General features: G+C 56.2%; 1 protein-coding gene across 1 annotated transcript in view; it reads right to left on the reverse strand.

Annotated features, from left to right (window-relative positions):
• The window catches only part of LOC129693918 (collagen alpha-1(XI) chain-like), a gene marked incomplete at its 5' end in the record, with an annotated part of 65,658 nt that overhangs the window by 17,117 nt on the left and 21,702 nt on the right, over positions 1–26,839 (reverse strand). The window contains 15 exons of the mRNA XM_055630651.1: positions 2,476–2,599; positions 4,353–4,397; positions 5,269–5,322; positions 5,452–5,496; positions 5,883–5,936; positions 8,317–8,361; positions 8,773–8,856; positions 9,980–10,024; positions 10,469–10,522; positions 14,885–14,986; positions 15,069–15,122; positions 15,396–15,449; positions 17,097–17,150; positions 17,782–17,835; positions 18,096–18,152. Coding sequence (XP_055486626.1) covers positions 2,476–2,599; positions 4,353–4,397; positions 5,269–5,322; positions 5,452–5,496; positions 5,883–5,936; positions 8,317–8,361; positions 8,773–8,856; positions 9,980–10,024; positions 10,469–10,522; positions 14,885–14,986; positions 15,069–15,122; positions 15,396–15,449; positions 17,097–17,150; positions 17,782–17,835; positions 18,096–18,152 — 925 coding nt within the window. The remainder of the gene's footprint in view (positions 1–2,475; positions 2,600–4,352; positions 4,398–5,268; positions 5,323–5,451; positions 5,497–5,882; positions 5,937–8,316; positions 8,362–8,772; positions 8,857–9,979; positions 10,025–10,468; positions 10,523–14,884; positions 14,987–15,068; positions 15,123–15,395; positions 15,450–17,096; positions 17,151–17,781; positions 17,836–18,095; positions 18,153–26,839) is intronic.

Raw genomic sequence — 26,839 nt, forward strand, 5'->3', positions numbered from 1 at the left:
GGACATCTCCGATGCCCTGGAGTGGAACGCCTCATCCTGGGAGCAGATGCGGCGTAGACGGAGGAATTGGGAGTAGGGGATGGAGTCCTTACAGGAAGCAGGGTGGGAAGAAGTGTAGTCCAGATAGCCATGGGAGTCAGTGGGTTTATAGTGTATGTCGGTCAGAAGTCTATCACCTGCAATGGAGATAGTGAGGTCAAGGAATGGTAGGGAAGTGTCGGAAATAGTCCAGGTGTATTTGAGTGCCGGCTGGAAGTTAGTGGTGAAGTGGATGAAGTTAGTGAGTTGTGTGTGGGTGCAGGAGGTGGCACCAAAGAAGTCATCGATGTAGCGGAGGTAGAGGTCGGGGATGGGGCCCTGGTACATCTCGAACAAGGGTTGTTCGACGTACCCTACAAAGAGGCCTCTGGGTAGTGTTGTAGAGCAGATGGTTCTAGGAGTACAGGTGCAGGGTTCCTTGAAGGTCGAGTCGCAGGTAGATAAGGTGTTCAAAAAGGCTTTTGGCACTTTGGCCTTCATCGGTCAGAGTATTGAGTATAGAAGTTGGGAGGTCATGTTGCAGTTGTATAAGACGTTGGTGAGACCGCATTTGGAGTATTGTGTTCAGTTCACACTGCTGTAGCAAAGATGTCATTAAGCTGGAAAGGGCACAGAGAAGATTTACGAGGATGTTGCCAGGACTTGAGGGGACCGAGCTACAGAGAGAGGTTGGGGCAGGATAGGACTTTATTCCTTGGAGTGCAGGAGGATGAGGGGAGATCTTATAGAGGTGTACAAAATCATGAGAGGATGAAACCAGAGTTTTTTACCCAGAGTAGGGGAATCGAGGACCAGAGGGCAGAGGTTTAGGGTGAGGGAAGGCAAGATTTCATAGGAACCGGAGGGGTAACATTTTCACACAGTGGGTGGAGGGTGAATGGAACAAGCTGCAGTGGAGGTCCCGGAGGCTGGGACTAGAACCACATTGAGAACACATTTGGCCAGGTATGTGGATAGGGTTAGAGGGATGGGGGGGGGGAGGTTAGTAGGGTCAGGGGGGTGGGGGTCAGGGGTCAGGGGGTCAGGGGTGGGGTCGGGATCGTGCAGAGACAACTCACCTTCTCGCCTTTTCCTCCTTTGAGACCACGGACTCCATCACCGCCCTGAAACACAGTTTAGTTTAGTTTGGAGATACAGCACGGAAACAGGCCCTTCAGCCCACCGAGTCCACGCCGACCATCGATCACCCCATACACTAGTTTAGAGATACAGCACGGAAACAGGCCCTTCAGCCCACCGAGTCCATGCCTCCCAGCGATTGTCCCGTGATCACACACCAGGGACAATTTACACTGCCTCCAAACCAATTAACCTACAAACCTGCACGTCTTTGGAGTGTGGGAGGAAACCGGAGCACCCGGAGAAAACCCACGTAGGTCACGAGGAGAACGTACAAACTCCGTACAGACAGCGCCCGTAGTCAGGATCGAACCTGTTGTGATATTGCAAGGACTACTTTGTTATAAATTATATCACATGTACAAAATGCGCCTTCATTCACTGCTTGCGTTCTTCAAGTCGCTCAAAGTTGCTCTGCCCTTGGTATGTCTTGTCCGTGTCAAGGTTCGTGGCTAGAGGTGTCCGGATCAAACATCATCTCTGTGGTGACGGTCACTTGGAAACAATCGGTGTAGTACGCAAGTTGAGTAAAGCTGCTGCTACACTCTGTTCTGTTGTCAAGGACTTCTTGATGATGGATTTCACCCTTCGTACCATTCTCTCAACAAGTCCATTTGAATCAGGACGTCGTATGTGTGATTCCCCATTGCTTACACATGAACTTAAACGGTTCTCCAACAGATTGTGGGCCGTTGTCGGAGATGATTTCCGTCGCTGCTCCTAGGCAGTCCCATATTAGCAGCCATGGCACTCATGGTGCTTAGGCTTATGCACCACCGGAAACTTGGAATGGTAATCTAACATAACAAGATATTGTACCTTGTTAAGTTCAAAGATATCCATTGCTATTTTGGTGTATCCAAGGTGTGATTGGTATCTCGTGTGGTATGAGTGTTTCCCTCGTTTGGTCTGGCATGTGCTTCTGGCACTGACTACACCTTTGTACAAGGCCCTCAATGTGATGGTTCATGTTGAGCCAATAGACCATTTGTCTTGCTAGAAGTCTTGTCTTTTCGATGCCCTGGTGGTCAGCATGAAGTTGATGCAGGATATCCTGCCTCATCGACTCAGGAATGATTATTTGCCTTCCTTTGAGCATGGCCCCATTCGTCTCGTAAAGGCCAGTAGGGCCATAGGTCAGCAGGTATCTCCTGTATGGTCGCCGGCCAACCGGAATGAATGTACTGCATGACTATATGCAGTATAACGTCACGACAACTTTCTGTCTGCAGCTCCTCTTTTGAGTTTGGCAAAGTTCATCAGGTCTATGTTTAGTGTGTCTTTGACATTGTCACAGAAGATGCTCTCAACGTGTACATCGAGATCTATGCTCTGTCTTCTGTGGGTTGGGCAGTCTGCCGAGAATGTCAGCAACGATCATCTCTGCCCCAGGTCTGTGCTCTATGGTGAAGTTGTATCCTTGCACCTTGATGAGCATCCGCTGCAGTCGGGGTGGGGCACTTGTGAGTGGTTTGTCACAAGAGGCACTTTAAAATCTCGCCCCAATAGGTACGTATGAAACATTGTGATTCCAAAGACTAAGGCAAGTTCAATATTGCAGTAGTTGGACTGGCATGAAGACAGAGCTTGCAACAGGCCTTCCTTCCTGCCAAAGGCATGCTCCTACTACCTTCAATAACGCATCTGCCTTGAGGGTGACAGGACCATCTGGGCAATAGTACTGGAGTACAGATTCCTCTTGTATGCTGCCCTTCAGGTCGCACAACGCCATCTGGTGTCTTCTTGCCACAAGAATGGGACATCTTTCATCAGTAAATCCCTCAAGATGGCGGCCTGGTCAGCATAGTTAGGGATGTAGGGTGACAAATTCATCATCCCCAGGAACCGTTGCTGATCTTCTTTGTCCTGCGGTGTTCTTCTGCATCATGTGAATGTTATTCATCTTACAAGGAACTGGTCTGATGCCTGTGTCTGAATAGACTGACCCGAAGAAGTTGATGGACTTGGCCTTCATGGACTGTTGAAAACTAGTCCTTCCTGGGATGCCGTCTCCAACAGCTTCTTCAGATTACCGGCATATTCTTGTTCTGTGGATCCCACTACGACAATATCATCTGCAATGCAGATGTATGCAGGCACCTGCTCTACGATTGTGTCTATACGTTGCTGGCTCATGGACAAGACAAAAGGTAACCTTCTGTAGCAATACCTGCCAATACCTGCCCAAAGGTGTCCGGCAAAACCTGCCCAAAGTTCCTGGTTTGCCTCATCAATAGCCGTTAGGGTTTGGATCTTGTGTGGGCAACATTTGAGACTTGCATTCAAATGTTTTGGGTCTAGGCATACCCTGATTGATCCGTCTTTCTTAACGGAGGTTGTTATTAAACTGCACCAGTCCGTATGGTGATTCCATCGTCCTCCATTTTATCCAACTCGGCCTGCAACTTGTCCCTGATATGGACACTGCATTTCCTTGGTGCATCTATGTGTGGTGTGGCTTTCCCCTTGAGATGAAGGGTGGCTGGCTCCTTGAAGTTGCCAATCCTGTCAAACTGATGAGGCCATCTCTTCACTAGATCTCCCACCGAGTTGAAACTCCCACAGAGTTTGATGGGTGCTCTTCTGTTCCCATGGCAACCTGAAGTTGCTTGATACCTGGGAGGCCAATGACAGTGGGTCCTGCCACGTCCACCACAAATAATTCTTGAGGACACCACATCGATTCCTGGTATGGGCATGAAATGGATAAAGTTCCAAAGCACAAAAGATTTCTGTCCCGTTATATGCTGTCAGTTGGACTTTGCAGGGTCGTAGGTACTGCTTATATTTGTCACGTGGATACATGTCTCGTATGACCTGAAGGAGAAGGGTATTTCCTCCAGCTCCAGTGTCTATCATCACCTTCAGCGAATGAAGGCGCATTTAGTCCTTGCGATATAACAACAGACCCTGGGTCTGCGGTGCTGAGAGGCAGCAGCTCTACCCGCTGCGTCACCGTGCCGCCCAGTCAGCGAGTGAGTGAGAAACACGCGTGTGGTGGGGACGGGCGGGATGTACATGATTCCTACCTTAACTCCTCGAGGCCCTGGGTATCCAAGAGGCCCCTGTGCTCCAGACACTCCCTGCGAGAGAGAGAGAGAGAGAGAGAGAGAGAGGGGGGGTTGGTCAGTGGGGGAGACTGTAACAAGGGGGGGAGAGAACGTGACAGAGGGGAGGAATGGCCTCAACATTACCTGAGATCCCTTCTCTCCTGGCGGCCCCTCTTTTCCAGGGTGTCCCTGTAAGAGACAGGTTAAAGATTAAATTTCAGCATGGTCAGTGTGTCACACAACAACCCATCTCAGCAATACACACACAGCACTGAAACAGGCCCTTCAGCCATCTACTGTGGCTAGAGGCAGGAAACATGGTCTCCATGTTAGGGCAGTCCAGAACCAGGGGTCACAGTTTAACAATAAAAAATTAGGACTGAGATGAGGGAAAAACATTTTTACCCAGAGAGTTGTGAATCTGTGGAATTCTCTGCAACAGAAGGCAATGGAGGCCAATTCACTGGATGTTTTCAAGAGGGAGTTAGATAGAGCTCTTGGAGCTAAAGGAATCAAGAGATATGGGGAGAAGGCAGGAACGGGGTACTGATTCTGGAAAATCAGCCATGATCACATTGAATGGTGGTGCTGGCTGGAAGGGCCGAATGGCCTACTCCTACACCAAATGTCTATTGTCTATGTTTCCTACTCTATACTGGAGATGGACTAGGACACATGGTCCACATTAGAAACAAGAGGGAGAAGGTGGGACCAAAGAAGGGAATTCATGCACGAGTCTGGAGATGTCAGTGAGGAGAAGGATATGGACACCAGTGAGATCAATGTGTGTAACACGAACATACAACGGCAGCGGCAGCTGAAGAAAGATCTTGACTGGAAACATCACCCATTCCTTCTCTCCACAGATGCTGCCTGACCCACTGAGTTACTGCAGCTCTCTGTGTCCAACTTCACACTAACGTGCCAGGGTGGCGTCTGGTGAAGGAGTGTTGGGGACCATGAAGGTGGTTAATCTCCAAACTCACCGGGGGAGGGGAGGAGAAGGGGTGAGGGGTCGATGGATGGAGGGTGGGGGGTGGGAGATGGGGGGGTCACTCACTGGAGGTCCATCAGCTCCGCGGAGTCCGGCCAGTCCAGCCTTGCCCTGCGGCCCCTGTGAACACAAGACCAGAGGTCAGAGTGACACGTATGACACGTGGAGCCATGTACCATGTGGACATACATGACCACAGTACCGCATGGACACACGTGATCTGTGGTACGTGTACACACGCTATCTTACCTTCACTCCCGGCTGTCCGATCGTGCCCTGCGGTCCAGGGAGACCCTGCGTGAGGAAATGGTACGGTCAACTCTGGCCACGGCTGGAGTCCAGAGCCCCCCCTCACCCCCCGACCCCCCACCCCCCCCACACCCCGACCCCACCCCCCTGACCCCACCCCCCTGACCCCACCCCCCTCAACCCCGACCCCACCCCCCCTCACCCCCGACCCCACCCCTCCACCCCCAACCCCCTCACCCTCGACCCCAATCCCCATCTCACCCCCCTCCCCCCCACCTCCCCTCACCCCTGACCCTACCCCCCCAATCCCACCCCTCCCTCACCCACCTCCCCACCCCCCACACCCCCATCGTCCTCCACCACCTCCCCACCCCCCACACCCCCCTCCCTCACCGCCCCCACCCCCAGATATCTTCACCCCCGGTCAGTACCTGGGTGCCGGGGACTCCCTGCTGCCCGGCTGGTCCCGGCTCTCCTTGTGGGCCCTGCAGTTGGAGAGAGAGAGAGAGAGAGAGACGGGGTGAGGGGGGTCACAAACTGCCCCTCCCCCCAGTCCCCGCCCCTCCCTCATTCCCTCAACCCACCCCCCGATATTCCACCCTCCCCAATAAAGGGGGCCGTTTCTTTATTGGCTGCCACTGACTAGCTGAATTCCGCAGGGCTCGGTACTGGGGCCGCTACTCTTCACGTTGTATATTAATGATTTGGACGAAGGGGATTGAAGGCTTTGTGGCCAAGTTTGCTGTTGAATATGTGGAGGGGCAGGTAGTGTAGAGAAAGCAGGGACTCTGCAGAAGGACATGGACAGGTTGGGAGAGTGGGCAGAGAAGTGGCAGATGGAATATAGTGGAGCAAAGTGTGGAGTCACGCATTCTGGTCACAGGAATAAAGGCATAGACTATTTTCTAAATAGGATGAGAATCCAGAAATCGGAGGTGCAAAGGGACTTGGGACACTGGTGCAGGATTCCCAAATAATTAATCTGCAAGTCGGATCGGGGAGAGATAGATCAGCCATGATTGAATGGCAGAGTAGACTTGATGGGCTGAATGGCCTAATTCTACTATCTTATGACTTCATGACCCCCCCCCCCCCGACCCCGAATGGGGAAGGACCCAAACCGGAGCCGTTCACCCCCATTCACGTGCGGGATGGGTCAGTGTATGGCTGTGATACTGCATCAAGCAAGCGGCCACCGGTCAAGTCACACATACGCACACGCGCAGCGGGCAGGGGGGCATTCCACGGACAGGGGGAGACAGGGGAGGGGGAGGGGGAGGGGGGGGAGAGAGGGGGAGGGGGGAGAGAGGGAAAGGGAGAGAGAGGGAGAGGGAGGGGGAGGGAGAGGGAGGGGGCGAGGGAGAGGGAGAGGGAGGGAGAGGGAGAGGGAGGGGGAGGGGGAGGGGAGGGGGGGGGAGGGGGAGAGGGGAGAGAGGGAAAGGGAGGAGGGAGAGGGAGAGGGAGAGGGAGGGGGATTGGGGGAAGGGAGAGGGGGGAGGGAGAGGGAGGGGGAGGGGGAGAGGGAGAGGGAGAGGGAGAGGGAGAGAGGGGAGAGGAGAGGGAGGGAGGGGGGAGAGGGAGAGGGAAAGGGAGAGGGAGAGAGAGAGAGGGAGAGAGGGGGGGAGAGAGAGGGGGAGAGGGAGAGGGGGGGGGAGGAGGGAAGGGGAGGGGGGGAGGGGGGGAGGAGGGGAGGGGGGGGGAGAGCGGAGGGAGAGGGAGGGGGCGGGAGCGAGGGAGAGGGAGAGGGAGGGGGAGGGAGAGAGGGGGAGAGAGGTAGGGAGAGAGGGAGAGGGAGTGAGGGAGGGGGAGAGGGAGAGGGGGGAGAGGGAGAGGGAGAGGGAAAGGGAGAGGGAGGGAGGGAGGGGGAGGGGGTAGAGGGAGGGGGGGAGGAGAGGGGAGGGAAAGAGGGGGAGGGGGAGGGAGGGGAGGGAGAGGGAGAGGGGAGAGGGAGACGGAGAGGGAGAGGGAGAGGGAGAGGGAGAGGAGAGGAGAGAGGAGAGGGGAGAGGGAGAGGCAGGAGACAGAAGCAGCTGCTGGAAGATGGAGCCCACACATGGAGCTTGAGACGGGCAGTGGGCCAGGCGACAGATGTGGGAAACGTGTAGGTGAGGAGGGATGTGATTAGCGGACATTGGCTGCTGGTCATTTAAAGTTTGCTCTGGGGGAAACTTGCACGGAGGTCACCGGGTGATGTGGCCTTTCAGCCCGACATGTCCATACTATCCCCACCTCCCGGCCTTAACCATATGCCCCTGGCCTCGGGATTGAGCTTCTGGGAGATGGTTCACAAGGTCATAGATTCTAGCAGAATTAGATCATTCGGCCCATCAAGTCTACTCCGCCATTCAATCATGGCTGATCTATCTCTCCCCCCTAACCCCATTCTCCTGCCTTCTCCCCATAACCCCTGACACACCCACACTAATCAAGAATCTATCTGTCTCTGCCTTAACTATATCCACTGACTTGTGGCCTCCACAGCCGTCTGTGGCAAAGAATTCCACAGATTCACCACCCTCTAACTAAAGAAATTCCTACTCATCTCCTTCCGAAAGGAACGTCCTTTAATTCTGAGGCTGTGCCCTCTGGTCCTAGACTCTCCCACTAGTGGAAACATCCTCTCCACATCTACTCTATCCAGGCCTTTCACTATTCTGTAAGTTTCGTGAGGTCCCCCCTCATTCTTCTAAACTCCAGCGAGTACAGGCCCAGCGGCAACACATGCTCATCAGCGTATGTTAACCTACTGCTGGTTGGTAGATGGGTGATTGTAGATGGCGAAGGATGAGTGGTTGAGGGCTAGTACATGGTGGAGGGGCCGAAGGGCCTACGTAACTCCACAAACAGAGATGCGGACACACTCACCATGTTCCCCTTGGACCCCTGTGGTCCGTCCAGTCCCGAACTACCCTGAAATAAAACCAATGAAACGCCCGTGATGTCCACATCTGACCGCAGATCAACCCGATCACAGAGTGCACAGGCCACTCAGCCCATCAGGCTTGTGCTAGCTCTGTGCTAACTCTACCCCACTCCCTCTCCACGCCCTGCACCCCCTCCCCCTACCCCACTCCTCCCAACTACCCCTCCCCTCCCTCTCCCCCACCCCTCCAACCCAACTACCCCTCCCCTCCATCAACTCTACCTCCCCATCCCCCTGTTCCTCCCCCCCTCCCCTCCGCACCCTCTCCGTCTCCTCACCTCCCCTCGCCTCTCCCTCAACCCCCCTCCCCCTCCCCTCTACCCCTCCTCTCCGTCTCTCCCTCACACCCCCCCCCCCCATCTCCTCCTCCTCCCCCCACTACCCCTCCCCTCCCCCACCCTCCCTGATGGAGGTTCTGTGACGTACGGGTTGTCCGGATGGTCCAGGTGACCCTCGTGGTCCGAGCAGCCCCCTGGAAAACCCTGCGGGGGGGAGAGAGGGGAGAAAAGATCACACATCATTGGGGGCCGTGCACCCAGCAGGCTGACCCCCCTCCCCCAGCACCCTGCCTCCAGCACCCTGCCCCCAGCCCCCAGCCCCCAGCACCCTGCCTCCAGCACCCTGCCCCCAGCACCCTGCCCCCAGCACCCTGCCCCCAGCACCGAGCACCCTGCCCCCAGCACCCTGCCCCCAGCACCCTGCCCCCAGCACCCTGCCCCCAGCACCCTGCCCCCAGCACCGAGCACCCTGCCCCCAGCACCCTGCCCCCAGCACCCTGCCTCCAGCACCGAGCACCCTGCCCCCAGCACCCTGCCCCCAGCACCCTGCCCCCAGCACCGAGCACCCTGCCCCCAGCACCCTGCACCCCCCCAGCACCCTGCCCCCAGCACCCTGCCCCCCCAGCACCCTTCCCCCTGCCCAGCACCCTGCCCCCAGCACCCTGCCCCCAGCACTGAGCACCCGGCCCCCAGCACCGAGCACCCTGCCCCCAGCACCCTTCCCCCAGCACCCTGCCCCCAGCACCCTGCCCCCAGCCCCCAGCACCCTGCCCCCAGCACCCTGCCCCAGCACCAAGCACCCTGCCCCCAGCACCCTGCCCCCAGCACCCTGCCCCCCCCCAGCACCCAGCACCCTGCCCCCAGCACCCTGCCCCCAGCACCGGCCCCCAGCACCAAGCACCCTGCCCCAGCACCCTGCCCCCCAGCACCGAGCCCCTGCCCCCAGCACCCTGCCCCCAGCACCCTGCCCCCTGCCCCCAGCACCCTGCCCCCAGCACCCTGCCCCCCAGCACCCGGCCCCCAGCACCGAGCACCCTGCCCCCAGCACCCTGCCCCCAGCACCCTGCACCCTGCCCCCAGCACCCTGCCCCCAGCACCCTGCCCCCAGCACCGAGCACCCTGCCCCCAGCACCCTGCCCCCAGCACCGAGCACCCTGCCCCCAGCACCAAGCACCCTGCACCCTTCCCCCAGCACCCTGCACCCTGCACCCTTCCCCAGCACCCTGCCCCCAGCACCCTGCCCCCCAGCACCCTGCACCCTGCACCCTTCCCCCAGCACCCTGCCCCCCAGCACCCACCACCCCCGGGTGGAGGTGCAGTCACTCACAGATTCTCCGGACAGTCCACGTGGCCCGATCTCTCCGTCGTCTCCCTGCAGACAAAACACAGCAACCCTGAGTGGACGGAGGGATGGTCAGTGGTCAGAGGGTCTGGGGGTCATTGGTCAGGGGGTCAGTGGTCAGGGGGTCATAGGATCAGTGGTCAGGGGGTCATTGGTCAGGGGGTCATTGGTCAGGGGGTCATTGGTCAGGGGGTCATTGGTCAGAGGGGTCGGTGGTCAGGGGATCAGTGGTCAGGGGGTCATTGGTCAGGGGGTCATAGGATCAGTGGTCAGGGGGGGTCATTGGTCAGGGGTTCATTGGTCAGGGGGTCATTGGTCAGGGAGTCAGAGGGTCGGTGGTCAGGGGGTCAGTGGTCAGGGGGTCAGGGGGGTCATTGGTCAGGGGGGGTCTCATTGGTCAGGGATCGGTGTTCAGGTGGTCAGTGGTCAGGTGGTCAGTGGTGTGGCAGACGGACACAGCCTGTGGTCACTCACCCTCACGCCATCCTCTCCTGTGGTTCCCGGCGGTCCCTGCCCTCCTGTCTCTCCCTGTGTGAACACAAACACAACGTCAGGATGCTGCCGGAACGGGATAGAGGGGGGGGAGAGAATGGGAATACCGGGAATGCCGGAACGTTCCGCCACTCACATAAACTGATGACTGCGATGGGATTGTACTGCAGGCTCCCAACATCAAGCTGGAAGCACATGGACAGGTCATGGAATGACCAGAGGACACGGGTTCAAGGTGATGGGTGGTGGATGTCGGGGATGAGCTGCCGGAGGAGGTGCTTGAGGCTGGGACTATCCCAACGTTTAAGATACAATTAGACAGGTACATGGAGAGGACAGGTTTGGAGGGATATGGGCCAAACGCAAGCAGGTGGGACTAGTGTAGATGGGACATGTTGGCCGGTGTGGGCAAGTTGGGCTGAAGGAAGGGCCTGTTTCCGTGACTCTGGGACTAGTGCAGATAGAAACATAGAAACATAGAAATTAGGTGCAGGAGTAGGCCATTCGGCCCTTCGAGCCTGCACCGCCATTCAATATGATCATGGCTGATCATCCAACTCAGTATCCCGTACCTGCCTTCTCTCCATACCCTCTGATCCCTTTAGCCACAAGGGCCACATCTAACTCCCTCTTAAAATATAGCCAATGAACTGGCCCTCAACTACCCTCTGTGGCAGAGAGTTCCAGAGATTCACCACTCTCTGTGTGAAAAAAGTTCTTCTCATCTCGGTTTTAAAGGATTTCCCCCTTATCCTTAAGCTGTGACCCCTTGTCCTGGACTTTCCCTAACATCGGGAACAATCTTCCTGCATCTAGCCTGTCCAACCCCTTAAGAATTTTGTAAGTTTCTATAAGATCCCCTCTCAATCTTCTAAATTCTAGAGAGTATAAACCAAGTCTATCCAGTCTTTCTTCATAAGACAGTCCTGACATCCCAGGAATCAGTCTGGTGAAACCGTCTCTGCACTCCCTCTATGGCAATAATGTCCTTCCTCAGATTTGGAGACCAAAACTGTACGCAATACTCCAGGTGTGGTCTCACCAAGACCCTGTACAACTGCAGTAGAACCTCCCTGCTCCTATACTCAAATCCTTTTGCAATGAAAGCTAACATACCATTCGCTTTCTTTACTGCCTGCTGCACCTGCATGCCTACCTTCAATGACTGGTGTACCATGACACCCAGGTCTCGCTGCATCTCCCCCTTTCCCAATCGGCCACCATTTAGATAATAGTCTGCTTTCCCCGTTTTTTTGCCACCAAAATGGATAACCTCACATTTATCCACATTATACTGCATCTGCCAAACATTTGGCCCACTCACCCAGCCTATCCAAGTCACCTTGCAGTTTCCTAGCATCCTCCTCACAGCTAACACTGCCCCCCAGCTTAGTGTCATCCGCAAACTTGGAGATATTGCCTTCAATTCCCTCATCCAGATCATTAATATATATTGTAAATAGCTGGGGTCCCAGCACTGAGCCTTGCGGTACCCCACTAGTCACTGCCTGCCATTGTGAAAAGGACCCGTTTACTCCTACTCTTTGCTTCCTGTTTGCCAGCCAGTTCTCTATCCACATCAATACTGAACCCCCAATGCCTTGTGCTTTAAGTTTGTATACTAATCTCTTATGTGGGACCTCGTCGAAAGCCTTCTGGAAGTCCAGATACACCACATCCACTGGTTCTCCCCTATCCACGTTACTAGTTACATCCTCGAAAAATTCTATAAGATTCGTCAGACATGATTTACCTTTCGTAAATCCATGCTGACTTTGTCCAATGATTTCACCACTTTCCAAATGTGCTGCTATCCCATCTTTAATAACTGACTCTAGCAGTTTCCCCACTACCGATGTTAGACTAACTGGTCTGTAATTCCCCATTTTCTCTCTCCCTCCCTTCTTAAAAAGTGGGGTTACGTTTGCTACCCGCCAATCTTCAGGAACTACTCCAGAATCTAAAGAGTTTTGAAAGATTATTACTAATGCATCCACTATTTCTGGAGCTACTTCCTTAAGTACTCTGGGATGCAGCCTATCTGGCCCTGGGGATTTATCGGCCTTTAATCCATTCAATTTACCCAACACCACTTCCCGGCTAACCTGGATTTCACTCAATTCCTCCAACTCCTTTGACCCGCGGTCCCCTGCTATTTCCGGCAAATTATTTATGTCTTCCTTAGTGAAGACGGAACCAAAGTAGTTATTCAATTGGTCCGCCATATCCTTGTTCCCCATGATCAACTCACCTGTTTCTGACTGCAAGGGACCTACATTTGTTTTAACTAATCTCTTTCTTTTCACATATCTATAAAAACGTTTGCAGTCAGTTTTTATGTTCCCTGCCAGTTTTCTTTCATAATCTATTTTTCCTTTCCTAATTAAGCCCTTTGTCCTCCTCTGCTGGTCTTTGAATTTCTCCCAGTCCTCCGGGGCATGGGGCATGTTGGCTGGTGTGGGCAAGTTGGGCTGAAGGAAGGGCCTGTTTCCGTGACTCTGGGACTAGTGCAGATGGGGCATGTTGGCTGGTGTGGGCAGGTTGGGTTGAAGGAAGGGCCTGTTTCCGTGACTCTGGGACTAGTGCAGATGGGGCATGTTGGCTGGTGTGGGCAAGTTGGGCTGAAGGAAGGGCCTGTTTCCGTGACTCTGGGACTAGTGCAGATGGGGCATGTTGGCTGGTGTGGGCAAGTTGGGCTGAAGGAAGGGCCTGTTTCCGTGCTGTGTGACTCCGTTGGTGGGTGAGTTCCCCAATATTAACTCAGTGCAAGATGCCTGGATCAGACAGATAGTTCGAAGAACCCAACAGGGTTTCAGTTACAGTTACGTTCATGGTCACATGTACCCAGGTACAGTGAAAAGTGGAAAGACAATACATGATTACAATCGAGCCGTCCACAGTGTACAGATGCAGGATAAAGGGAATAATGTTTAGTGCAAGGTAAAGCCAGTAAAGTCTGATCGAAGATAGTCCGAGGGTCACCAATGAGGTGGATGGTAGGTCAGGACCACTCTCTAGTTGGTGAGAGGACGGTTCAGTTGCCTGATAACAGCCGGGAAGAAACTGTCCCTGAATCTGGAGGTGTGCGTTCGTTTTCACACTTCTGTACCTCTTGCCCGATGGGAGAGGGGACCGGGGTGAGACTGGTCCTTGATGATGCTGCTGGCCTTGCCGAGGCAGCGTGAGGTGTAGATGGAGGCGATGGAAGGGAGGTTGGTTTGTGTGATGGTCTGGGCTGCGTCCACAATATGAAACAGGATGTGGACAGTTCAGCTCGAACAGGGACCACACTGGATCTTATTGAAACATAAGATTATTGAAACATGTTCCCGATGTTGGGGGAGTCCAGAACCAGGGGCCACACACACAGTTTAAGGATAAGGAGTAAGCCATTTAGAACGGAGACGAGGAAACACTTTTTCACACAGAGAATTGTGAGTCTGTGGAATTCTCTGCCTCAGAGGGCGGTGGAGGCCGGTTCTCTGGACACTTTCAAGAGAGAGCTGGATAGGGCTCTTAAAGATAGCGGAGTCAGGAGATATGGGGAGTAGGCAGGAACGGGGTACTGATTGGGGATGATCAGCCATGATCACATTGAATGGCGGTGCTGGCTCGAGGGGCCGAATGGCCTACTCCTGCACCTATTGTCTATTGTCCATAAAACATCTTGGTCACAGTGATCACAACTTCTCCAGGGACCAGATTCCAGGGACCAGATCACCTGCACTGGTGCTCAGGAGAAGTTTGTTTTTATAACAAAAAATAATGTATTCAATTATTTACAATAATATGTACAGTATGAACTAAATTAAAATGAATCCTAGCACCATACTACAGGTCAAACAAATATGCTTCAATACTAAATACACTATGATGCAACTATTCCCCATGGTGGTCAAGGATCCATTCCACCCCCCGCGGTGTCCAGCGGTCCCGGAACCCCCAGGGTGCCCGCGGTGTCCAGCGGTCCCGGAACCCCCAGGGTGCCCGTGGACAGGGCGTAGTCCCTCTCTAAACCCACCTGGTAATGGACGTAACCCCGGTATAGGGGAAGGCAGCCGGCTCAGGTAAAGCCCTCGTCCGCCTGGCACCGTGACTTGGCCAGGCCCAGGAGCAACACAACCAGGACATCTTCGGTCTCACTGGGGGCCCCCCTCGCGACCGGAAGGCAACACCGACCGCCACTTGGTGTCCGGACGGTAGACCAGGGTGTGGAGGAGGAGCCCGTACAGGACACGCCTCCCTGCGTCTCAGAGAGAGGTGAAGGTTGTCGAGGAAAGGTGTGGGATTACAGCGCCTGGGTCCGGCTGAACGGGGGTTTGGTCAGCGTGAGTACTCCACACGTTCAAGCCCCCCCGACACTGGGTGGAGCGGGACATGCTCCGGCCACTCTCGCACCCGAGCCGTCACCCTCTGCCGGCGAGCGTGAGTGTGGTGAACATCGGCACAACTCACGGCACTGGCTCTCTGCTTGGTGAGACCTCCCGGTATTGCCGAGCGCTGGAATAGATATTACCAGCAGGGGACGGGTATTCCCGGTGTTCTGAGTGGTGTAAAGTGCGGATTAAAGTTTGTTTCTCACCCGATTGCCTTTCTCTCCGGGAAGTCCGGGCAAACCATCAAAACCACGGTCCCCCTGGGAAACAAATCGTCAGCAACACGGCACGGCAATATTCACACCCGCGGGGAAACGAGTGTGTGTGAGTGTGGGTGTTAGTGTATGTGTGTGGGTGTGTGTGTGTGTGTGTGCAGGAGTGTGTGTGTGTGTGTGTGTGTGTGTGTGAGTGTATGTTTGTGTGTGTGTGTGTGTGAGTGAGTATATGTGAGGGTGAGTGTACATGTGTATGAATCTCTGTCACCCCTCCCCTCAGGCCCCGACTCCGTGGCGTTCCCGGGTCGTCATGGTTACCTTGCCTCCGGTTTCTCCCGGCATTCCCCGGGAACCGTCTGCTCCCTGTCGTCCCTGCAAAAGTCAACAGCCCGTTAGTCCGGCACAGACACAGAGGGTCAAACACTCGTGGTGAGGGGAGTCGCGGGGAGGAGGGGTCATGGGGAGGGGGGTGAAGGGGGTCACGGGGTGAGGAAGGTCAAGGGCGTCACGGTGTGATGGGGTCATGGGGTGAGTGGGGGTCGTGGGGAGGAGGGGAGACGAAAAAATTCCTTCAGATAGACACAGAGTGCTGGAGTAACTCAGCGGGTCAGGCAGCATCTGTGGACAGGAGGAATGGGTGACGTTTCGGGTGGAGACCCTTCTTCAGACCACTGTCTTCTGCCCAATTGTCGGGGACCTTGTCTACAACTGGAGCAGACACAAAGATCTCTGTCAAAGCCCCACTGTTCTCTTGCCTTTCACAATCACCTGGCCAGATCCTATCCGAGTCGTCCTTAAATACGGGAGAGACACATAGAAACAAAGAAAATAGGTGCAGGAGTAGGCCAATCGGCCCTTCGAGCCTGAACCGCCGTTCAATATGATCATGGCTGATCATCCAACTCAGTATCCCGTACCTGCCTTCTCTCCATACCCCCTGATCCCTTTAGCCACAAGGGCCACATCTAACTCCCTCTTAAATATAGCCAATGAACTGGCTTCAACTACCCTCTGTGGCAGAGAATTCCAGAGATTCATCACTCTCTGTGTGAAAAATGTTTTTCTCATCTCGGTCCTAAAAGATTTCCCCCTTATCCTTAAACTGTGATCCCTTGTTCTGGACTTCCCCAACATCGGGAACAATCTTCCTGCATCTAGCCTGTCCAACCCCTTAAGAATTTTGTAAGTTTCTATAAGGTCCCCCCTCAATCTTCTAAATTCTAGCGAGTACAAACCGAGTCTATCCAGTCTTTCTTCATATGAAAGTCCTGCCATCCCAGGAATCAGCCAGGTGCCGGAAGACTGGAGGGCAGCAAATGTTGTGCCTCGTTTCAAGAAGGGTTGCAGGGAAAAAGCTGGGAACTATAGGCCGGTGAGCTTAGCATCTGTAGTTGGAAAGTTACTAGAGAGTATTCTGAGGGATAGGTTATACAGGCATTTAGATGGGCAAGGGCTGATTAGGGACAGTCAGCATAGTTTTGTACGTGGGAGGTCGTGTCTCACAAATCTGATTGATTTCTTCTAAGACTTGACAAAAAAGGTTGATGAGGGCAGAGCTGTAGGTATTGTGTACATGGACTTCAGTAAGGCGTTCGACAAGGTAGGCTGCTCTGGAAGGTTAGATCGCATGGGATCCAAGGAGAGATAACTGAATGGATAACAAATTGGCTCCATGGAAAGAAGCAGTGATGGTGGAAGGTTGCTTCTCAGACTGGAGGCCTGTGACTAGTGGTGTGCTCTATTCCATGGAGCGGAGGAGGGGAGATCTTATAAAATGTATAAAATCATGGGAGGAATAGATCGGGTAGACGCACAGAGTCTCTTGCCCTGTAGGGGAATCGAGGACCAGAGGACACGGGTTCAAGGTGGAGGGGAAAAGAAGGGAGGGGAGGGGGAGGGGGGAGGGAAAGAGGGCATGGGGAAGATGGGAGAGGGGAGGGGGAGTTGGCGGGCAGGGGCATTGAGCAGTGAGTCCGTTGCTGACCGGAACGCTGACCGGTCAATCCCGTGGGAACTCACCCTCTTTCCGAACCTCCCGATGGAGCCCGTCATTCCCTGGATTCCACGCGGACCCTACACCACACGAGAAAACCGTGAGGCATCACCACCCAGAGAACCGTTGTGTCACTTAGTGATACACACAGTCCCCACCCCCACCTCACCCTCAGCCCCACCCCATCCCCCTCACCCACCACCCTACCCTCACCCCAACCCCCACCTCACCCCCACCCTCAGCCCCCCTCACCCTCACCCCCCCACCCCACCCCCGCCCCACCTGACCCGCACCCCACCCCACCCTCAGCCCCACCTGACCCCCACCCTACCCCACCCTCACCTCACCCTCACCTCACCTCATCACCCCCACCTCACCCCCACCTCACCCTCACCTCATCCTCACCCCCACCTCACACCCCCCCCCACCCTCACCCTCACCTCATCCTCACCCCCCACCTCACCCCACCCCACCCTCACCTCATCCTCACCCCCACCTCACCCCACCCCCCACCCTCACCCTCACCCCCCACCTCACCCTCACCCCCCATCCCACCCTCAGCCCCACCTCACCCCACCCTCAGCCCCCATCACCCTCAACCCCACCCTCACCCCCAGACCCACTCTTACCCTCACCCCCATCCTCACCTCACCTCACCTCACCCCCACCTACACCCCCACCCCCACCCCACCCCATGAGCTGACCACCTACCTGGGGGCCGGTGTCACCGGAGTCACCCTTCAGACCCAGACTGCCCGGGATTCCCTGTGGATCCAGAAAACAAGGGGTTAATGGGGCAGAGACCCCACCCCCCCAATATAGCACTGTGGGAGTGAGGGATGGGGGCGGGTGTGCGGGGTGGGGGGGGGGGAGGGAGAGGGTGGTGGGGGGTGAGGGATGAGGGATGTTGAAGGTGTGGGAGAGGGGGGTGTGAGGGTTGGGGGGGGAGGAGGGGGGAGGGGGAAGGGGTGGGAGAGGGGGTGTGAGGTTGGGGAGGGGGAAGGGGTGGGGTCCCGGTCACTCACCACAGGACCAGACCTCCCGGTCAATCCCATCGGACCGGGTGGACCTCTCATGGAGATCTGTGGATAAAGAGACGAGCATCACAACACAGTCTAGACACACACCTCCACAGTCTAGACACACACCTCCACAGTCTAGACACACACCTCCACAGTCTAGACACACACCTCCACAGTCTAGACACACACCTCCACAGTCTAGACACACAGCTCCACAGTCTAGACACACACCTCCACAGTCTAGACACACACCTCCACAGTCTAGACACACAGCTCCACAGTCTAGACACACACCTCCACAGTCTAGACACACACCTCCACAGTCTAGACACACACCTCCACAGTCTAGACACACACCTCCACAGTCTAGACACACACCTCCAGTCTAGACACACACCTTCACAGTCTAAACACACACCTCCACAGTCTAGAACACCTCCACAGTCTAGACACACACCACCAGTCTAGACACACACCTCCACAGTCTAGACAGACACCTCCAGTCTAGACACACACCCCCAGTCTAGACACACACCTCCACCGTCTAGACACACACCTCCACCGTCTAGACACACACCTCCACAGCCTAGATACACATCTCCACAGTCTAGACACAGCAGAGGGAGATGGGCCATGGTGAGTTAGTGTAATATGATCCACAAAAGGCCACTCAGCCCAACACGACCACGCTGACCAGAAAGACAATACATGATTACAATCAAGTTGTACACAGGGACACCGCTTTCAGGTCAGGCGATGCTCGAGCCTACAGTTCATCCAGGGCTAACCTGAAGAGGGGCATCAAGAAGGCCAAGCACTGCCATAAGCTCAGGATTGAGGAGCACTTCAACAACAACTCCGACCCCCGACGCATGTGGCAAGGCATCCAGGCCATCACGGACTACAGACCCTCCAACATCACCCCCACACCCAGCGACGCCTCCTTCCTTGAGGAGCTTAATCACTTCTATGGCAGCTTCGACAGGGACAATCTAGAGACAGCCATCAAGGCTGTGCTACCTGCTGATCACCAACCCCTCACACTCACCCCCTACGACGTATACGTGGCACTGAGTAAGACTAATGCCCGGGGATGCCGTCAAGGCCAGCAGCCTTACGTGCATTAGTCAGATTCAGATTCAAATTAAAAAAATTGAATCTGAATCTGACTAATGCACGTAAGGCTGCTGGCCTTGACGGCATCCCCGGGCGCGTCCCCAGGGCCTGTGCTGCGCAGCTGACAGACGTCTGGACTGACATCTTCAACCTGTCACTTGCCCAAGCAGTTGTCCCCACGTGCCTTAAAACCACCTCCATCGTGCCAGTGCCAAAACACTCCACTGCGGCAAGCCTCAACGACTTCCGCCCAGTTGCACTTACCCCCATCATCACCAAGTGCTTCGAGAGGCTGGTCCTGGCACACCTCAAAAGCTGCCTACCCCCCACATTGGATCCCTATCAGTTTGCCTACCGCAAGAACAGGAGTACGGAGGATGCCATCTCAACGGCACTTCACTCCGCCCTCTCCCACCTCGACAACAGAGACACTTACGTAAGAATGCTGTTCATCGATTACAGCTCAGCATTCAACACCATTATACCATCAAAACTGATCACCAAACTCGGTAACCTGGGCATCGACCCCTCCCTCTGCAACTGGATACTGGACTTTGTAACCAACAGACCCCAGTCTGTTAGGTTAGACAAGCACACCTCTTCAACCCTCACCCTGAACACCGGCGTTCCTCAGGGCTGTGTGCTGAGCCCCCTCCTCTACTCCCTCTTCACCTATGACTGCACACCTGTACATGGTACTAACACCATCATCAAGTGTGTAGATGATACAACGGTGATTGGCCTCATCAGCAACAACGATGAGTCGGCCTATAGGGAGGAGGTCCAGCTCCTAGCAGCATGGTGCGCTGACAACAACCTGGCCCTTAACTCCAAGAAGACCAAGGAGCTCATTGTAGACTTCAGGAAGTCCAGAGACGGCAAGCACACCCCCATCCACATTAACCGGACGGAGGTGGAACGTGTTTCTAGCTTCAGGTTCCTGGGGGTCAACATCTCCGATGACCTCTCTTGGACCATCAATACCTCAACTCTGATCAAGAAGGCTCACCAGCGTCTCTTCTTCCTGAGGAGACTGAAGAAGGTCCATCTGTCTCCTCAGATCCTGGTGAACTTCTATCGCTGCACCATCGAGAGCATCCTTACCAACAGTATCACAGTATGGTATGGCACCTGCTCTGTCTCCAACCGGAAGGCATTGCAGTGGGTGGTGAAAATTGCCCAACGCATCACCGGTTCCTCTCTCCCCTCCATTGAGTCTGTCCAAAGCAAGCGTTGTCTGCGGAGGGCGCTCAGCATCGCCAAGGACTGCTCTCACCCCAACCATGGACTGTTTACCCTCCTACCATCCGGGAGGCGCTACAGGTCTCTCCGTTGCCGGACCAGCAGGTCGAGGAACAGCTTCTTCCCTGCGCTGTCACACTACTCAACAATGTACCTCGGTGACTGCCAATCACCCCCCACCCCCACCCCTCCCCGGACACTCCTCCCACAGGAAAAACACTATGTCTTTATACATGTAAATAGATTTATTTAATGAAATCATATTCTATGTCGCTCTTCCAGGGAGATGCTAACTGCATTTCGTTGTCTCTGTACTGTACAGACAATGACAATTAAAGTTGAATCTGAATCAGTGTACACATACAGATCACAAGGCACAACTCACCAACTCCACCTTCCAACCCACACTCTACTCCGCCATTCAATCACGGCTGATCTATCTCTCCCTCCTAACCCCATTCTCCTGCCTTCTCCCCATAACCCCTGACACCCGCACTGATCAAGAATCTATCTATTTCTGCCTTAAATATATCCACTTGTGGCCTCCACAGCCGTCTGTGGCAAAGAATTCCACAGATTCACCACCCTCTGACTAAAGAAATTCCTCCTCATCTCCTTTCTAAAGGAACGTCCTTTAATTCTGAGGCTGTGCCCTCTGGTCCTAGACTCTCCCACTAGTGGAAACATCCTCCCTACATCCACTCTATCCGGGCCTTTCACTATTCTGTACGTTTCAACTTCTAAACTCCAGCGAGTACAGGCCCAGTGCCGACAAACGCTCATTGTAGGTTAACCCACTCATTCCTGGGATCATTCTTGTAAACTTCCTCTGGACCCTCTCCGGAGCCGGCACATCCTTCCTCAGATACGGGACCCAGAACTGCTCACAAGGTTCCAAATGCGGCCTGACCAGCGCCTTATAGAGCCTCAACATCACATCCCTGTTTTTGTATACAAGCCCTCTTGAAATAAAATGCTAGCAGTGAGTTTCCCTTCCTTACTACAGATTCAACTGTAGTGGTCAGTGAGGAGTGGGCTGCAGTGGTCAGAGGGGTGAGGGGTCAGTGGGGGGAGGGGTCAGGGGGGTGAGGGGTCAGCGGGGTGAGGAGTCAGGTGGGGTGAGGGGTCAGTGGGGGGGAGGGGGAAGCAGGGTGAGGGGTCAGCGGGGTGAGGGGGAAGCGAGGTGAAGGGTCAGCGAGGTGAGGGGTCAGCGGGGTGAGGGGTCAGCGTGGGTGAGGGGTCAGCGGGGTGTGGGGTCAGCGGGGTGAGGGGTCAGCGGGGTGTGGGGTCAGCGGGGTGTGGGGGTCAGCGGGGTGAGGGGTCAGCGGGGTGAGGGGTCAGCGGGGGTGGGGTCAGCGGGGTGTGGGGTCAGCGGGGTGAGGGGTCAGCGGGGTGGTGGGGGGTCAGCGGGGTGAGGGGGAAGCGGGGTGAGGGGGGAAGCGGGGTGAGGGGTCAGCGGGGTGTGGGGGGTCAGCGGGGTGAAGGGTCAGCAGTGAAGGGGTCAGCGGGGTGAAGGGGTCAGCGGGGTGAGGGGTCAGCGGGGGGGAGGGGGAAGCGGGGTGAGGGGGATGTGGGGTGAGGGGGAAGCGGGGTGAGGGGTCAGTGGGGTGAGTGGTCAGCGGGGTGAGGGGGAAGCGGGGTGAAGGGGTCAGCAGGGTGAGGGGTCAGCAGGGTGAGGGGTCAGCGGGGTGAGGGGGGGAAGAAGGGGGCGGGGTGAAGGGTCAGCGGAGTGAAGGGGTCAGTGGGGTGAGGGGTCAGTGGGATGAGGGGGTAGCGGGGGGTGAAGGGTCAGCAGGGTGAGGGGTCAGTGGGGTGAGGGGGAAGCGGGGGTGAGGGGGGGAAGCGGGGTAAGGGGTCAGTGGGGTGAGGGGTCAGCGGGGGTGAGGGGGGAAGCGGGGTGAAGGGTCAGCAGGGTGAGGGGTCAGCAGGGTGAGGGGTCAGCGGGGTGAGGGGGAAGCGGGGTGAAGGGTCAGCGGAGTGAAGGGGTCAGTGGGGTGAGGGGTCAGTGGGGTGAGGGGGGGAAGCGGGGGTGAGGGGGAAGCGGGGTAAGGGGTCAGCGGTGACCAGGGAACTCTGACCCACACCTCCTCCACGGTGATGTTTCTGCTCTGAGTCACAGCCGGTGGTGAGCTGGAGAATGAAGGGTTAGTGAGAGGCGAGAGTGTAATTGTTGCCCGTTGTGGTTCTGGGACAAGACATTGTGACGTTGCAGCTGAACAGCCCAATAAACCGTAACAACACAGCGGCAAACGAACGCAGTCAATGACCAGTTACTGTCGGCAACCAGACCATGACAGACAGCCCGTTGAAACTATCCACTAACACCAACACCGTGACTATCTCACCAGATGATGGAGGCGTTCGACAAGGTTCCGCATGGTAGGCTGCTCTGGAAGGTTAGTTCGCATGGGATCCAAGAAGAGAGATAGCTGAATGGATAGCAAATTGGCTCCATGGAAAGAAGCAGAGAGTGATGGTGGAAGGTTGCTTCTCGGACTGGAGGCCTGTGACCAGTGGTGTGCCTCAGGGTTCAGTGCTGGGCCCATTACTGTTTGTCATCTACATCAATGATTTGGATGAGAACATACAGGGCAAGATTAGCACGTTTGCTGATGAAACAAGAGTGAGTGGTTTTGCAGAAAGTGAAGATGGTTGTGAACGATTGCAGCAGGATCTGGATCGATTGGCCAGGTGGGCGGAGGAATGGTTGATGGAATTTAACACAGGGAAGTGTGAGGTGTTGCATTTTGGGACGTCGAACAAGGGCAGGACCTACACAGTGAATGGTTGGCCTCTGGGTAGTGTTGTAGTGCAGAGGGATCCAGGAGAACAGGTGCATGGTTGAAAGTTGAGTCGCAGGTAGATAAGGTGGTCAAAAAGGCTTTTGGCACTTTGGCCTTCATCAGTTAGAGTATTGAGTATAGAAGTTGGGAGGTCATTTTGCAGTTGTATAAGAATTTAGAATATTGTGTTCAGTTCTGGGCACCATGCTACAGTAAAGATATTGTCAAGCTGGAAAGGGTTCGGAAAAGATTTACGAGGATGTTGCCAGCACTCTTCCAACCTACCTCATTATGGCCTTGCACTTTTTCTCAGCAATTCTTAGTAAGAATTTCATAGTTCCGTTTCGGGACATATGAGAATAAAACAGTCTTGACTCTAACTTAAATGCTATATTCTCTTCTCTGGACTATATTCTGGTATTTTTCTCTGTGTATTACCTGTTGTACTTGGTCTAGAGTCACAGTCACACAGCGTGGAAACAGGCCCTTCCTTCAGCCCAACTTGCCCATGCCCCTTCTACACTAGTCCCACCTGTCCGCGTTTGGCCCATATCCTTCAAAACCTGTCCTTAGCATGTACCTGTCCAAGTGTCTCTTAAACGTTGTGATAGTCCCAGCCTCAACTACCTCCTCCGGCAGCTCGTTCCATACACTCACCACCCTCTGTGTGGAAAGGTTGACCCTCAGGTTCCTATTATTCTTTCCTCCCTCATGTATAACTTGAATGTACTCATGTATAGAGTCACAGAGTCACCCAACAAAAGCTTCTCACAATACCATGCTACAGGTGACAGTAAACAAACACTAGTCCCATTTGCCCGCAATCGACCCACGTACCTCTACACTTATCCATGTATGGATTTCACAAAAGTTATAGGAGTACAATTAGGCCATTCGGCCCATCAAGTCTGCACCATTCTATCATGGCTGATCTATCTCTCTCTCCTAATCCCATTCTCCTGCCTTCTCCCCATAACCCCTGACACCCGCACTAATCAACAATCTATCTATCTCTGCCTTAAATATATCCACTGACTTGTGGCCTCCACAGCCGTCTGTGGCAAAGAATTCCACAGATTCACCGCCCTCTGGCTAAAGAAATTCCTCACAACCTCTTCCTCAGCCTCTGACTGGTAACCGGGCCTTGGAGAGAGGCTGACCACAGGTGACCGCTGGTGGCGTGAGGGGGCCTGAGCGGTCACTTGGCATGGTGACTTACCCGGGCTTGTTGAAGGATGGCCTGGGCTTGGGCTTCCTGCGCTGATATGGGCGGTCCCTTCTCACCACTTGACCCGTACCGGAACTGTGGCGAGAGAGAGGGAAGGAGGGAGGGGGAGAGGGAGAGAGAGGTCACACATCAGGCAATGACACTGCAGGAGGAACCCCAACCTCCCCACTCTGTGACCCCCTCAACACCCCCACACACCCACATCCCCAACACACTGTGTTCTAATCCCCCCACCTAATACCCCCACACCCATACCCACCCCACACATGCACCACCCCACATGCACCATTCCCACACCCACCTCCACCCCACATGCACCATCCCCACCCCCACCCCACACATGCACTATCCCCACTCTGTGCTCCACAAAGACCCCAAAACCAACACCCCCCCGCACACAAACACCCCCACCAGCAAGTGAATCCTTGGGGGAGGGGGCACTCACAGGAAGCAGCAGCATGGTGCCAGCTGGTCCGGGTAATCCGTCTGCTCCGGGAAGTCCAGCCCTTCCGGTGGGACCCTGTCGGGCAGAGAAATGTGGCGTCACATGACCAGCAGCGTGGGGGGGGGGGAGTGAGAGTAAGGGGGAGTGGGGGGGGGGGGGGGGAGTGGGGGGGGGGAGGGTGGTAGAGGGAAGGGAGGGAGGGGGAGTGGGTGGTAGAGGAAGGGAGGGCGGGGGGGGGGGAGGAGGAGGGTGGTAGTGGGGGAGGGTGGTAGAGGAAGGGAGGGAGTGAGGGGGAGGGGGGAGTGAGGGGGTAGGAGGGGAGGGTGGGAGGGGAGGGGGGAGGGATGGGGGGTGGGTAGAGGGGGGCGGGTGGGGTGGGGGAGGGAGGGGGGAGGGGGGGGAGGGAGGGGGAGGGGGAGTGGGGGGAGGGAGGGGGGAGAGTGAAGGGGGGTGGGGAGGGGGTGGTAAGAGGAAGGGGGAGGGAGTGGGGGGGGGGGGGGGGGGGAGAGGGGGAGTGAGGGGGGGGAGGAGGGGGAGGGAGGGGGTAGAGGGAGGGAGGGGGGGGAGTGGGGGGGGGAGGGAGGAGGGGGGGAGGGGAGGGGGAGTGGAGGGGGAGGAGGGGGGGGGGAGTGAGGGGGGGGGGGGAGGGGGGAGGGGGGGGGGGGGGGGGGGGGGGGGGGGGGGGGGGGGGGGGGGGGGGGGGGGGGGGGGGGGGGGGGGGGGAGGGGGGGGGGGGGGGGGGGGGGGGGGGGGGGGGGGGGGGGGGGAGTGGGGGGGGGAGGGGGAGAGCACACGGGTGGCGTTGGGTGGGGGGGAGGGAGGGGGTGAGAGGGAGGAGGGAGGGGGAGTGGGGGGGGAGTGGGGGGGGGGGGAGGGTGGGGGGGAGGGGGGGGGGGGGGGGGGGGGGGGGGGGGGGGGGGGGGGGGGGGGGAGGGGGAGGGAGAGGGTGGGGAGGGGGAGGGGGAGTGGGGGGGAGGGGGAGTGGGGTGGGGGGTGGGGAGGGGGAGGGGGGCGGAGGTGGGGGAGGGGGGGGAGGGGGGGAGTGAGGGCGGTGGTCTGGTGGGGGGGTGGGGGGACGTGGGGGGGGAGGGGGAGTTGATTGGGGGGGGGGGGACGGTGTGGGGGGAGGGGGGGTGGGGGAGGGGGGGGGGGGCCAACACAGGGGTGGGGGTGGGGGGGGGGGCGCTCGGGAGGGTGGAAGGGAGGACACTCTTCAGTGGGTGGGGTGGGAGGGTGGCTAGGTGGAACAGGGGTATGGGGGATGGGGGGGGGGGTTGGGGGCGCTCGCCTGTTGAGATGAATGTACATCTGTGAGGAACTCTTCAGTGTGTGACGGAGGGGGGGGGGGTTCCCTTGAAGTTTGCTGCCTTCATGAATCTACAAACACGTTGAACAGAGCGTTATTGTTAAAGCTGCAGCTCATGTCTGGCTGGTCTGTAGAGATCCTTCTCTGCCTCCTACATTTGTCGGGGACAGTGGGGAGCGACCCCTGACACTGGGCTGTGTGTGCAGATGTGCGGGGTTGGACACAGACAGATCCCCCCTTGTCCCAGCCTCACCCACTGTTGACATTCTGCCGCCCTGGCTGTGGGCAAACACGGACAGGCAGGCAGGCAGCCGCGGGCAGGCAGGCGGGCGGACACAGACCCTCTCTCTGCATTTTAATCACCTCCAACATCTGGTTTGTGTGAAGCCGACTCGGGAGCTCAAGTCAAAGAATTCTTTCACTTCCCCTCTCGCTCGACTGAGTGTTGCCGCGTCTCAGGGGAGTGGTGCACGTGAGCTGGCTCACACACACACACTCTCTCTCTCTCTGTGTGTGTGTGTCTCTCCCTGTCTCTCTCTGTGTATCTCTATGTCTCTCTCTCTCTCTCTCTCTCAGTCACTCTCTGTCTATCTTTCTCTGTGTGTCTCTCTCTGTGTATCTGTCTCT

Source organism: Leucoraja erinacea, unplaced genomic scaffold (assembly GCF_028641065.1).
Source record: "Leucoraja erinacea ecotype New England unplaced genomic scaffold, Leri_hhj_1 Leri_477S, whole genome shotgun sequence".
NCBI lineage: Eukaryota > Metazoa > Chordata > Chondrichthyes > Rajiformes > Rajidae > Leucoraja > Leucoraja erinaceus.